Below are 15563 nucleotides of genomic sequence, written 5' to 3' on the forward strand. Positions count from 1 at the left end.
GAAAAGAAATCAAACCTGCTTTACTGCTTGTGATACATGTCCTGCAGACAGAAATCAACGTCGAACAGCAGTTAGTTTTACCCAAAAGATATGTCAAAATCAATCAAAAGCTTTTTGCTTCGGAACACGCTGTGTTACAGCCTCTCTGCCAGCAGTATCTATATCTGTGTGTGTCATACCGTTGTCAGAGGTGCCGGAACTTGGTGTCTATCGGTTATTTACTTATATAGCATAAATTTAATTGAAGTGTTTAATAGGTCTTCAGCAACCAATGCTTGCTTAAAAAGCGACTATGCTTGTCGTAAGAGGCGACTAACGGGGTCGGGTGGTCACTCTCGCTGACTTGGTTGATGCATGTCATCGTATCCCAATTGTGTGGATCGATGCTCATGATGTCAATCACTGGATTGTCTTGTCCATACTCGATTATTTACAGACCACCATCATGCAGCTGAATACTGCTGAGTGTGGCGTTAAACAACAAACACACAAACAAAAGCTTAGTGGGACTTACCACTGTTACCTTCTGGGGATTTGATTGGTTTCCCAGGAAGTGCTGAATACCCATAGGCGAGATTGTTTCGAAATCCATAGGTGACCAATCCATATGTGGGATGGTCATCACTGCAGGCAACGTTACCGATACCCTGTTCCAGCTGAACAAACAACAATGTCACGTTCAGTTGTTCTATGTAAATATCCGCGCTACACACCAACTGATTGTTGATCCATACATTTCTGTGAAGTCCCCTGGGTGCCTCCATCTGAGTATAGGACCTATATCCTTCAGGGGAGATAACTCTATAATACTTTCTATTTTCCGTTGATGGTTGAATTACAATCATGGCATTTGAGTGACTGTCCTGGCTTGTTCCGTCAATGATTAACATCGTTAAAAGGACAGGTGAAGATGATTCAATTTTAGAAATTTGAAGTATATCCTTTATATCATAGAATTCACCTTCGTTAATGACAGTCAAAGTTGAACTGTCATCTTTGACAATCGCGGTGTTGGATGTTGAAGCAACGATTCTATAAAATCCATTGACACTTGGTGGAAAGGGACCAATGGTGAACTGAGACCCTAATAATCTTTTGGGGGGTATCTGTTCAAACGTAAAGTCACATCCAAAGGTGCCACCTTTATCACAGTAGCTGCCTGAGAACACGTTTGTTGGGAAGGGCGTAAAGACCTGAGACCCCGAAATATCCCCTTTGCATCTGAGCAGTGTGATCTCATACTGAAATATGTACACAGGTACGACATCACCATTGGTGTAATCAACACCGTTTATTGTGACAACTGTTGGTGATCTCACAGTGACTATGATCTGTGGACTATTCATGATACCAACGATTGCAATCACTGAATTGCAAGTGTCATTTTCTGGACAGTGCGTGACGACTCTATGAGAGAAGTAGCCCCCAACCAACTGAGGATTTGCTGTGTAGGACAAAGCAAACGTTTTACCCTTTGTCAACACGTTCACAGCAACGCTGTTGTTACTGACAACATGGATCGCCTTCTGACTGTCCCCTCCTGATAGGATGTCAACATGATGATCCGGGCCTAGAGACATGTTCAAGACTCCAGATACATCTATTGAATCAGTTAATGACAGCGCTGGCTCCTTTGCTGTAAGTGTGACAGTGGTTCCTTCATCCCCAGCCACGGAGATCGTCGTCTCCACATCTTCCCCACCATCACCTGGCAGCATTAGCCAGAACGAAGTACCTTCTATCTTCCAGGACTCGGCTCCTGAAACACATAGAATACCGTATTCGACGTAATAAGCGCTCTCAAAATTACAAATAGGGGGCTTTTATTAGAATATTATTTTGGGGGATAAAACAGAGTTGAAAGATAAATTTCGTGGTTTATTCTGAAAGCCTGAAATGTTTATGTACGACAGATATATTTTTCCAGAATTTCATTGCCCATAATTAAGGGTGCATATAACACACGAGTGTGTATTATACGCGAATAAATAAGTCTTGTGTACATCGGAAGGGGTGACTAATTGGGATTGTTCACTAGTCAATATGTTAGCAATTATCGCCGTGGGCGCTTATTTAAGCGGGGCGCTTATTACGTCGAATACGGTATATACATAGACACATAGACTATGTACACCTATCACCCGTGGGAACGAATATGACATCTCCATCATGTTATTGTTATTTAATCATATATGGAATCAAACCAGGCTTTTCGGACCCGGGTTAGAATGTCCCCAGCACCCATTGCTAGTTGTAAGAGTGGGGATAGAATTGAACCCTATCAACATATTGTGCAACATCTAGGATGTGTTTTGGTGTTTTACAGACGTTCTTGCATAGGGTGTTTGTCGTCAACACTTATTAATGTTCTGGTGTTAACATTTACATTTCATGATCCCCTACCTTTTTTGAAGAGTAGATAATTGTTGTGTTATTTGAGACCTTGTCGGTTGGAAAAACTACAAACGTTTCATGTAGGTCAGACAGTGTTTGGGTGACATCTTGCTGGGACACAATGGGTTTACTTCGATCCACTTTCCTCTTTTTAAGTTTGTGCGTTCTGCCAATGACAACATCACACACTGCCTTAACCCACTCTGCAATTTGGCCCATTTTGGGGCATGTGCTTCGACAGCATCCATAATGATTAAAGTTGTGATCCCGGCGGCTGCTCACGATATTTTGGTCCATATTTGAACAACTGACGAAGGTTGTTATTGTCAACAATAGGGAGGTCACCTGTGATTATATGACCTACCCGTGGGGTAGCCTGGTGGTTAAAGCGTTCGCTCGTTACGCCGAAGACCCAGGTTCGATTCCCCACATGGGTACAATGTGTGAAGCTCATTTCGGGTGTCCCCGCGATATTGCTGGAATATTGCTGAAAGCGGCGTAAAACCATACTCACTCACTCTGGATAAGGTGTTAAACTTGCTTATCAGGTGTTTATTTTGTCTTCTTTCTGGTTCGCTTATTAGGTTCAGGGATGTGATTGATTGCGCATTTCTCTAACTATGTGTCACTTTGAACTGCACATCACAGGAGGAAAGTTTAGTTCCAATCTGCTAATAATTTTAGATACCATATTGTATTTGTTTGTTTGTTTGTTGTTTAACGCCGCACTGAGCAATATTCCAGCCATATGACGGCGGTATGTTAATAATCGAGCCTGGACAATCCAGTGATTGATATCATGAGCATCGATCCACGCAGTTGGGATGCGATGACATACATCAACCAAGTCTGACCACCCGATCCCGTTAGTCGCCTAGGCCTCTTACGACAAACATAGTCGCCCTTTACGGCAAGCATATAAAAAGTATAAAGGCATGTTAATTTTGTAAACTTTTTTCATACAATTCTACAGTTAACACAACTGGGTATTTTGTGGGCAAGTTAAGCATGTGCGTCCTGTAAAATGTAAAACAGCAATAGCTTGCTGCTATACCGTTGTGTATTCGTTGCGCTATATCATGAAGAGTTAAAATGCAGCATGTTTGCACTGGAGTTTGGCGACGGATGATTGGTGCGTTGATGTTTCATATGTGGTTTACAGAACGCGCAGGGAAGATTATTGTCGCAGCGATAACCCAGGACTATAACAATCCATCTGGCCCTCTTCCACAACCGCCGTCATACAGCTGAAATATTGCTGAGTGCGGCGTTAAACAACAAACAAACATTATTCCACAAATGGATGAGCCTCTTTTGCATGTTGTTGATTTTCTGTTAACATATATTTTGACAATGTGGGGAATGCCCCCATCCAGTCTTGTTGTGTACTCTTTTCTGTTTATTGAATGTGAACATGTTAATGTTGTGATATGTACGGTGAAATGCTTCTAACTACAATGGTCACTGAATTGAGAAAACGTCTCACACCAAACAGAGAGTCATTCTTTGCCGAGTGAGCTGTCACACACGTGCGTGTACTAACATCTGGTTTTGTTGGGGGATTCGATTTTGTGAACATGAACACACTGAATATAGTTGTGAACATTAGATCAGTGTCTTCCTACTCCTGCAGGGGCGGTCGGGTAGCCTAGTGGTTAAAGCGTTCGCTCGTCACGCCGAAGACACGGGTTCGATTCCAGACATGGGTACAATGTGTGAAGTCCATTTCTGGTGTCCCCCGCCGTGATATTGCTGGAATATTGCTAAAAGCGGTGTAAAACCATACTCACTCACTCACTCACTCCTACTCCTGCATTAATTACCACGGTTGTCATGTATAGAGCCCCAAACATTCACATTAATGTGGTCTTTAACAACTGGGGCTTTGCTTATTACAAGTTGGCAGAGGGACCTTGTATTGTGTCGTCCATACCAATGTGGGTGATCCTTTAATAGTTGTATTGAGTATATAGAGAACAACCAACCTTTGAGCAGGAGGGTCGCCAGCACTGCCAGAAGATGTGTGGATTTGCTGCAAAGAAAAGAATTTGTTGTAGCCTTCATTCGTTCGTTCGCTTGTGTATTATTTGACGCTGCCCTCAACAATAAGTATTCCACATATATGACGGCGGACGATGACAACCACATCACGCAATCAACCAAGTCAACGCACCGTGCCACACGAAGTATTTGGTCGCAGCGTTTGACCAGAATAGGTTGATGAGGTCTATTCTAACCCGGAATCCCAGCGTTTCGTCAATACAACAACTCAAAATGATGTTTTAACCATCAAATCGGTTGACAATGATATATATATATATTGGAACAAGCGGATTATCTTAAATACCTTATGAATTTTACCTATATCTACTGAATTGTTTGCTTTAAACTAGAAATGAAACTTTCAGACACGCAAGATGTTTTTCTTGCCTCAACGATCCGTGAAGATTCGGGGTAGAATAGGTCTTCAGCAACCCATGCTTGCCATAAAAGGTGACTATGCTTGTCGTGAGATGCGATTAACGGGATCGGATGGTCAGGCTCACTGACTTGGTTGATTCATGTCATCGTTCTCATATGCGTGGATCGATGCTCATGATGTCAACCATTGGATTGTCTGGTTCAGACTCGAATAGTTACAGACCGCCGTCATATAGCTGGAATATTGCCGAGTGCCACGGGAAACAACAAACAAACACACAAACAAATCTTACCTCAACATGTTGGACATACAGGCGCGCACCTGCTCCCGCACCTTGCAATACCAGAACCAGTGTCTCACTATCCACAACCCGTCCCAGAACTTCGAACACATTTAGTATGGAAAGGAAGCAAAGAAATTAATGTTTGCTTTGATGTTGATCGTGCATAGAAAAACTGTCCATAGCAAACCTCATATTTGTACTGTCAGTAAGAAATATCCGGGAACGTGTCAGTCAGACAATATTTCATAACCTGTCACGATACGTCGATGAATGCGCTATTGATGGAACAATCCTATATTGTCTCAATATCTTTTTTTTCAAGACAACGTTTATATATTCCGATTCATAAATACAAAGAGCTGGCCACTAGCTTTTGTCCTGTTCTTAATATTTGTGTGGGGAGCCACTTATTTTCTGATGATAGTCATTGAAGTATGCTTCAAAATTCCCAGTAAAATAAGTTGTTTATTTGAATACCGTTAAAGTAGAGACGGACGTTTTATGTCAATATTTCCAGTTGCTGACATGGTTACCACGGTACCATGCGTAATATAGACGCACCAATTAACTTGAGTTGTTTGTCCATCTTCCATGCTCCCAGTATATTGAGCAGATGGCAAATACCATTTGAAATCGGACGAAAAGGTACAAATTAGGAAATAAAGATAGTGTGTTTTCAATGTAGAGCTAGGCTACCTGTAGATTTAACAGCGCTTAATTGAATTCGGAACCGAACGCGCAGGGTGAGGTATCAAATGTTAAATTTAGCGCGTTAAATCAACAGGTAACCTACTTCTGCATTGAAGCACAGTAAGTTTATCTCCAGTCTACAATGACCACATGAAACGCGAATGTATTGAGTGAAGCGGCATGGGTTGTAGTGGTTGTAGATTAGAATTTACGGAATCACCGACAACAGCCTTCAAACAAAATATGGCAGTCTATTTGCTCAAGCAGTTTGTTTACTTAAGAAAGATACGACGAGCCAGCAATATCACGGCGGGGGACACCAGAAATGGGCTTCACACATTGTACCCATGTCAGGAATCGAACCCGGGTTTTCGGCGTGACGAGCGAACGCTTTAACCACTAGGCTACCCGACCGCCCTAATCGTACAATGAATACTGCAGTGTTTTCTTGTATGATAAACAACGACCATGAGTCGTATTCCATGAGATATCGACTTAATGTACAGCCTCTTTTAGGATAATGACCAATATTTATGGGTATTTAATAATGATGGGGGGCACGGGTGGCCCAGTCGTCTAAGGCGCCGCGATTCGCCGTGCAGAGTTGCGTCCCTTGGGCACGCCGGCGCCAGAAACCTATGATTGTGGGTTCGAATCCCGGTTCGCCCCGATTATGTTTCTAGGTTTGTCAGCACCATACCCGTGCTCGTGGGTTTCACCGAAGTGGTAAACGTCTGAGACCTGCATCACTTCGGGCTTTCCTCCCACATTAAGCTGACACGCCGCGATATAACTGGAATACTGTTAAAAGCGGCGTTAAACCCAACTCACTCACTCACTAATAATGATGACTCACTGAATAGAATCCGACCTCGGCAATGTCCATTTTGTGGACAGGTGGGTTACGTTTGGTTTTTCCTGCATATTTTCACAATCATCACCTCGATTATCTGTGCCTCTTCTCCCAATATCTATTGTCATATATCTCTCACTTTGGGATGCGACCGTTTGGACACTGTGTTTATCTGTGTTACCTAGCTACATCAATGTGGAAGAACTCACTAGAAACTTCCCTCTCAAAAATGACGTCGTCTAATATACGACGTCATCAGGTTGAGGGCGCATTTTAAAATCTCCTGAAATGACGTCATGATAAAACAATGTTTATTGCGAAATAAACCACGCTTCGTTATTCATTGTTATTTGCAATAGCAAGCTTTTTGTTGTCCTCTAAAACGTTTCTATCGTATGTTCTGCATGAAATGTATTGCCACACATGCATTTTGTAGCCTATAACTTTACATATAATTATTTTAAAATGCCTACCGACAATGACTGTAAAAGGAGTACTATTCTAAACATATTAGCTACCGCGGTCATGCGGCCGTCAAATCTGCTGGTTCATTCAAAAACGGTTTATTGTGATTTAATACCTCTGATTGACCAATCAAAATAGAGTAATTTCCAAATTAATGGTAGAATGTCGTTTAATAGGGGAACTACGCTCCATAGCTCTGATTCAGTTATTGTGTAGCGCCGCACTCCCTTATACCGGCGATCTGTAAATAATCGATACTGGACCAGACAATCCAGTGATTGCCATCATGATCAGCGATCTACGCATTTAGAATACGGAGTCTATATTAAATCTATAAATGTTGTTTAACGCAGCACTATAAAATATTTCAGCCATATGACGGCGGCCAAATAATCGAGTCTGGACCAGACAATTCTGTGATCAATACTGGGAGCACTGGAGCACCTGTCATGCCATCCGCTGGAACACGTCACCGAGCTCGACTACCCGATCAATTTGGTCGCCCTTTACAACCAGCACAGGCTGATGGGGACCTTTTGTTACCCGGAAGAAATAATTGATTTCTTGTACTGCTGCGACTCGAGCAGACAGATGAGATTAAACAAAGATGCACCAAATAACGTATCATGACTTGTTTGTTGCGAGTTGACCTTTCATGCTTCCGGTATATAGTTGACCTTTCATGCTTCCGGTATATTGAGTACAAAGTAATATTCAGCGGGCCGACAGGAAGTGCAGATAATATTGATTTGAACCAACAATAATTCAGGCAAAAACACTTTGTCATTACGTGAAAACAATAATCTAACTCCATAATAGGACAACCACGAGGGTTGCCAACAGTGGGTCGGTCGGTCCAAGGATTTAGTTCGGACAGAGTGCTCGGGTGAGCTCCAAATGCTGTCGAAGAGATTTTATTACCCACGTGGTGAAGATACAGGCGGTGAGATACTAAATCCGTCACACGTGTGTCGTACTAGGTTGACCTCGTTTTATTCGTTTTGATTGGATAACCGTGACCTATGTCACACCGGAACTACTTTTTTCATTCATAAAAAATCGCGAGACGTCATTCATTTTGCAACTTCAAGGCAAAACTAAAGCTATCTCATGAGAGCCAGAGATGTTTACAAACACTTTATTAAACCAAACAAGATAGTCACGCGCATCAAATTCGATTGGCATTCTATATAACATATGCATAGAGCTTCTACAGACTTTACATAATCGAGTTATGTCCATTTACAATGAACGACTACCGATCAATAGATCGAGGGTACCCTTGAGCGTGACGCACCCGACCACATTCGCAACTTCCAATTTGATTTAACGTAAAAGGATAAGCGAGGTGAAATGAAGTCAGTTTAAACTATCTGGACAGATATCTAGACTTACTTGGGATGATCCGGTTGTGCCATCAGTGTCCCCTTTCGAAGCGTATTTTGTGGCACTGTTTCGGGAGTTGTTTGTTTATTAGTATGTGGCCCAAAATATCTCAAATGTGAACAATAACATTCCATATCCCTAGCGTAAAACGAGTAGCGCACGGTTGTCTTTTCGTTCGAAGCTGTCACTGACATGCAAGCAGAGTTGAGTTTGAGACATTTTCATGTCTTCAGTATAGGTTGGTAAGTTAACACGAATGTCTTTGACGAACACCCTGATTTCCCTCTTCAAAATGGTACGAACATGATATAAGTTCAGCTGATAGATCAAGAAAACCGAACCGTTTTGATTGCACTGCCGGGACCCCGGCAGTGCGAGTGACCGACTGATGGTCCGATATTGAAAGCGCGGCGCTTATGTGACTTTTCAAATTTTCTTAAAGGCATCCTGCGTAGTAACAACATGGCGCTTGAATTCTCATAAGTTGAACAAATTCTTCAAAAATGATCTTGAGCGTCGGTGCTGTTTTGTTTACAAACACAGATGCATGAACATGTTGTTAATGCGTATGCATAGAAATGTCAACAATGCCAATATGTGGGCATATGTCAATATTCATGCGCAACCAGATTATGGTATCTAACGACATGAGTGTAGTATTCTCTATATATTCTTCATGTTATAATATCCTTTGCATACGTAGCTCACTTAATCTTAAAGATAATTATCGGGATGACTTATTATTACAATTGTAATGTAGCAGTATATATTGTTGTAAGTTTATTTGTAGTGAGTTTCTGTGGTTGCAAGTGATTATAGCGCTGGTGGAATGACGAGGGCAATCGGTGGAGGTAAATAGTTTGAGTTATCTCCCCTGGTTGGTTACAAACATGACAGTCTTGATCGTTCGAGACGTTTCGTTGATGGGACAGTGTCTCGAAGGCTGACTGTACCTACATAAAAGCGACACAAGGGCGAGTCGAGGCCAAAGAGTGAGTGAGTGAGTTTGGTTTAACGCCGCTTTTAACAGTATTCCAGTTTTATCACGGCGTGTCAGCTTAATGTGGGAGGAAAGCCCGAAGGGAAGCAGGTCTGAGACCGAGGCCAAAGCATTCAAGAACAAAGACATGCCTGTTCCACGTGCCGTGCTGAACGTTTACGTGCCAAAGGCATGTTGAAGGTGTGCACACGTCAGAATATTGTTGCCCAAGTGCTGCATGTCTCTCAATCTGTCACCCGCAAACTGTGGGCCCGATACCAACAAACACATAACGTCGATGATCGACGCCGCTCTTGACGCCAAGGGACTCCAACCCATGACAGTTTAGTCAGAACGATGCCAACGGGTGTAAGAGTACATGCCAAGACGGTGCGAAATCGTCTGCACAAAGGACGTCCACGTGTCATCCCACAACATACTTTGAATCAGAGGCGTCAGCGGTGTAGGGAACGTCAGCACTGGATAATCGACGTTGGGCTTATGTTTTCTGACGAATCGGGGTTCACTCTCCACTTTGGAATCGTGTTTGAGGATGTCCTCATGAGCATTTTTATGGACGTTAACGTCCTACAGCACCATCGTTTTGCGGTCGGGTCCATAATAGTATGGATGGAATACAAATGACTCACAGAACAGCGCTCCATATCTCCATAGTGGCCCTAAGGCGCCGGGATTCGCTGTGCAGAGTTGCGCCCCTTAGCACGCCAGAAACCTATGATTGTGGGTTCGATTCCCGGTTCGCCCCGATTATGTTTCTAGGTTTGACAGCACCATACCAGTGCCCGTGGGTTTTACCGAAGTGGTAAACGTCTGAGACCTGCATCACTTCGGGCTTTCCTCCCACATTAAGCTGACACGCAGTGATATAACTGGAATAATGTTAAAAGCGGCGTTCAACCCAACTCACTCACTCACTCTACGGCAGAACCACAGATCAATACTCCCCGGACAGCATCATTGCACCACCCATGGTGCCATTGGTGGGCGGCGTTTCATCTTCGAAGATGATGATCATGCACGTGCTAACCGTGCCAGGATTGTGTCCCTATCCCTCCCATATATCTATTTCATGCCGTGGCCAGCACCCAGTCCTGACCTACTCCCCGCTGAACACGTCTGGGACGTCATTGTCAACGTCAAAATCCACCCACAACTCTCAATGAACTCGGTGGTGCTCTCACTGCTGAGTGGAACAACATGAGTCAAGCTGACATTGGTCGACTCATCAGAAGCATGCCTCGCATGTCTGGCCAAACCAATATTATTTACGTTGGCTATATATTCCGACCTCCGACCTCTTTAACGACCTGGTGCTCCACTCCAACCTTTGTAGATGTAGTCGCCTACTCCCAAGCAGATATGATTATATCATTTCCATTTACCGATACCACATAGATCAGAGGATGTGTCTTTTTGGCATCGTATATTATTAATAATTCACACACAAACACATGCAGTAAATGCGCGACAGACACTATAATGACTAGGTGTTTATTTACTGTGTGTATTTCATGGACCAACACTCCTGAAAAAAATAATTATTGACATCACGAAATCAATTTACTTTTCATCTTTGTGTTATCTAAACATTTGTTCATTGATGTCTAAAACCAGAATTTTTACATCAATAAATTAATTGAATTAATAATAATTTAAAAATATAATTTGTTTTGGTATCTTTAATGAAAAAAGGACTAGATCGTAAAACGGTCTTGCCAAGCTAGAGAATCTAACTCGCTGCGCATCGGTCAAAGATGCCCATGTTATGTTTTGTTTGGTATTGTTCCGGAAAACAAGCCAGCGAGCTATAGTAGGGAATGAACAATTATCAATAATTACATCTCTCATCAAAGCCACTTGAGGTATATTAAAACAATAATTTGATAGTACGAAACATTATTAACTAAAGCTAAAACCCTTTTGAAACACAAATAGAGAGGCAATGATAACAAAAAGTAATGTTTTAATCAAAAACAAAGTTATTGACTCAGTTCGACTGGTTATTGGTTTCGGATGGCAAACGGGCGACCGGGACGAAACCGGACGTGTCGAGTTCATCGTTCAAATACAGAGTCGACGCGCTGTTTACATCTAACAATATGTTGCTCAGAATTGGAATTAGAGTAAACAGTACTTTCTCTACAACTGCTCCAGGATCAAAGCAGAGGTGAGTTCTCTAGATGGATGCAGAATATTGATGCAGACATTCGGTCACATACGGGTCACACATGGATGTGGAAGAGGAGCATCGCTGCTGTTCAGTATGATAACGATTGTTTGTTGCTTAACGCCGCACTCAGCAATATTCCAGCTATATGACGGCGGTCTGTAAATAATCGAGTCTGGAACAGACAATCCAGTGATTGATATCATCAGCATCGATCCGCGCAGTTGGGATCGATGACATGCATCAACCAAGTCAGCGAGCCTGACCACCCGATCCCGTTAGTCGCCTCTTACGACAAGCATAGTCGCCTTTTATGGCAAGCATGGGTTGCTGGAGGCCTATTCTACCCTGGATCTTCACGGGTCATTTTAACTGTGAATAATAATTGCATTTAGATCAAGCGTCGAGGTTGTGATGCCAATATTGAAAGAAGCAGTCATAAAACGTATGTTTGAAGATAACACTACATGATGAGACGCAGCCAATGTTTGTATGTGTATGAAGCAAACACGGTGACAAAATTAGTAGATCAATTCCATTAATCAATGTATAAAACCATGTCAACGCGAGCAATTAATCCTAGTCCTAACCGTGCTAATACAGTCAAACACCGTTGCGTCGAACTTTGATGTGTCGAAATTACGGTTGTCTCGATGTAAGAGCTTGGTCCTTGCGTGTTCCTTGTGTATTCATATTTGTCGGTTGTGTCGAACCTCGTATTATTCGAAGTATTTACGTAGGTCCCTTGAACTTCGACACAGCGGTGTTTGACTGTACTTGTTTTGACGCAAGTCACACCTCAAACTCAAGCTCAAGCTCTTGCTACAGCTGCCAGTAAGGGTCGATCATTGTATAATCGGGTATGTCTCGAAGCAGTGTCGGATAGATAGTCCACAGCTTAACACGACAACAAAACGACACGCTTAACTTATCAGCATGACACACAGGTGCATGCACGTCGCGATGTAAGTACAATAATCTTGAACGCGACGTTAAACCCCACTGAGGGGAAATCTAGGACACTGAGTGTATCAACGCAGTGTCCGATATCACATCATCTTTACCATTCCATACACCTGGTGGGCCAGTCGTCTAAGGCGCAGCAATTCGCTGTGCAGAGTTGTGATTGTGGGTTCGAATCCCGTTTCGCCGCGATTATGTTTCTAGGCTTGTCAGCACCATACCCGTGCTCGTGGGTTTCACCGAAGTGGTAAACGTCTGAGACCTGCATTACTTCAGACTTTCCACCCACATTAAGCTGACACGCCGTGATATAACTGGAATAATGTTATAAGCGGCGTTAAACCAAACGCACTCACTCATTCAGTCATTGTTATTGTTGACCAAACTTTCTACATGCCATCGTCTAATCTTCAATATTTAGCTAGTAATGCGGCTTTCTAATGTCAATGAAACATGTGTTTCAACGTGCCAAAACCCTCTGCCATATGCTATCCTCGCTATCGCACATTAATATAGTGATTGAAATGTATATCTAGTGCATTATAGACTTGAAGAAGTTTATACATGCATATTTTAAACCGACAAACAAACAACAATCATTTGCACTCTGGCAGACAATCTAGCTACGAGACCACGCAGCTAGTCATTGTTCTCTCTGATTATGAGCATGAGATGAAGAACGCACAAATTAAACTACATGGCCCTGAGATGTATCTGGCATACCTGAGTCATACGACAGTTACATACGCATATTCAGCAGAGCGTGTTATGTGCCGTAACCCACTAGCCTCTCCCAGTGTGACACAGCACCTTTCTCTACCTGCAGTACTACCTTTGGTCATCACAACCGGTCGAGGTGCATCACCTACAGTACTACCTTTGATCATTACAACCGGTCGAGGTGCATCACCTGCAGTCGACCTTTGGTCATCACAACCGGTCGACGTGCAGCACCTACAGTTCTACCTTTGATCATTACAACCGGTCGAGGTGCATCACCTGCAGCATGTTGGGCGTGGCTGTTATCTCGTCCAGGTAGGTTCCGATTGACATGTGTTACCTTTACTGTTTTACTGAAAAGTACTGTAAAGTACAAAGGGTAACTGGGTCGCGACAGGGCTGTTTTTTATCTTTGTGCGTTCTGTAAATATATCACTGTGGGTTCATGAAGCACATACGCTATAGCCCGTCGCGGCCTATTAATAGTCAACTCGTTTCTATGGTAACTCTTTCTTACTTAAGACGACATCTGACAAACCACACTTACTACATGTATGGTAGGGGCCCTAGCTCCCCTTGGTTTTGAAGGGCAAAAGAATAACCACATTTTATACATTGTGAAACCTCGCCATTGATATGGGTAGCGATTAAAATAAAAAATAACCATCTGTAACAAGCATACTATTACTTACTTCAATCCTGTTTAGTTCAACGAACAGTAACTACCCAAGTGTCCAGCAACTGGTCAAGGCATCACCATCGTGCTTGTTTATGTTGGGAGTCAGATGAAACACTGTATGGTACCGGGGGATGTTTGAAACACACGATAACGATTGGCGACACAAAAATACAGAATTGAGTCATATTTCCTTCACATGTCAAATTTCTATCATTCAAAGTCCAAGTATAAGTGAAACAGTATTATGACAATCAATCCTCTTCTTCGGTAGCATCATTTCTATCCTGCTTCATCTGCAGTATCCCTAATTAATTTGTACAGATTTGTTGAAGTCGACCCACCGCTCAGTGACATTATTGTGCTTCGTGATAAAGGCATCTTCGGTTTGTTTGTTTGTTGTTTAACGCCGCACTCAGCAATATTCCAGCTGTATGACGGCGGCCTGTAAATAATGGAGTCTGGTCCAGACAATCCAATGATTGACAACATGAGCATCGATCAATGCCATTGGGATCGATGACATGCATCAGCCAAGTCAGCGAGCCTGACCACCCGATCCCGTTAGTTGTCTCTTACGACAAGCATAGTCGCCTTTTATGGCAAGCATGGGTTGCTGAAGACCTATTCTACCCCGGAATCTTCACGGCACTCATCTTCGGTGTTAAAGGTGGTCGGACATCACCTTTGGAAACATGAATGGAAGTTTGACGTCCGGTCTTAAATCATGATCTTGTATTCGATAAAACCAAGTGCCGGGCCCTCTTAGGATTGGGAATAAACCGCAACTCAAACTGCGCATTTGCCACAGTGGAATACTGTGATACGCCGGTTGACATTGCCTAGCGCGTCAAACAACGGGAACCCGTTTTAATCCAAGTAAGAGGATTCATCGCAGTTGCGGAAGTTTACGTTCGAGGGACGACTTTGCCGGTCGTTTTTCTCGTCAGTTTTACGGTATTTCTGTGTTTTAAAAAAGATAATCGTGGTTAATCATTTATGATTTAGTACGCCCTAAAGTATAAAATCTGCAAGACTGCTATGCTGACTTTACTCGCCCTTTAAACAGTCGTTTCCTTGTAACCAGAGGCCAAGGGGAGTAGATGGACCTGGGGAGTCAGGCTCTGTGGATCGGGTAAAGTCGTGCCGGATGGTTTGGAAGATTCTCATAATGAAACCATTGCCTTCTGTCCCGTGACAGATGTCGTGATGAAGTAGGCGTATGTCGACTGCGGCTCGAACAAACAAACAAACCAATAAACAAACAAACAAACAAAGGTGTTTAGGGTACAAACCTTCAACAGTGTGGCCATGATTCCCATTCTTTTGATCGTTAGTACAGTTATACTATTAACACCTGTGGGATGTGGGATTCCGGGTGGTATTCCGGGTGGGAATGAAGATCCCCAGTCCGTGTCCAGCTGTTTTTGGAACATAAGCTCCGATCACAACAAACTCGAATGCATGCTAAGAATTTAATCTTTATGGTAGGAACACACACTGCCAGGAGTTTCAGAAACCAAATCAAACCTACAGGTGGTTGG

At 42.9% G+C, this 15563-nt stretch overlaps 1 protein-coding gene across 1 annotated transcript in view; it reads left to right on the forward strand.

The window, feature by feature from the left end:
* Positions 1–13392: 13392 nt before the first annotated feature.
* The window catches only part of LOC124129019, a 53738-nt gene continuing 51567 nt past the window's right edge, over positions 13393–15563 (forward strand). The window contains exon 1 of the mRNA XM_048389115.1: positions 13393–13658. Coding sequence (XP_048245072.1) covers positions 13630–13658 — 29 coding nt within the window. The 5' untranslated portion in view covers positions 13393–13629. The remainder of the gene's footprint in view (positions 13659–15563) is intronic.

Source organism: Haliotis rufescens, unplaced genomic scaffold (assembly GCF_023055435.1).
Source record: "Haliotis rufescens isolate VD_foot unplaced genomic scaffold, xgHalRufe1.0.p SCAF_8, whole genome shotgun sequence".
Classification (NCBI taxonomy): domain Eukaryota; kingdom Metazoa; phylum Mollusca; class Gastropoda; order Lepetellida; family Haliotidae; genus Haliotis; species Haliotis rufescens.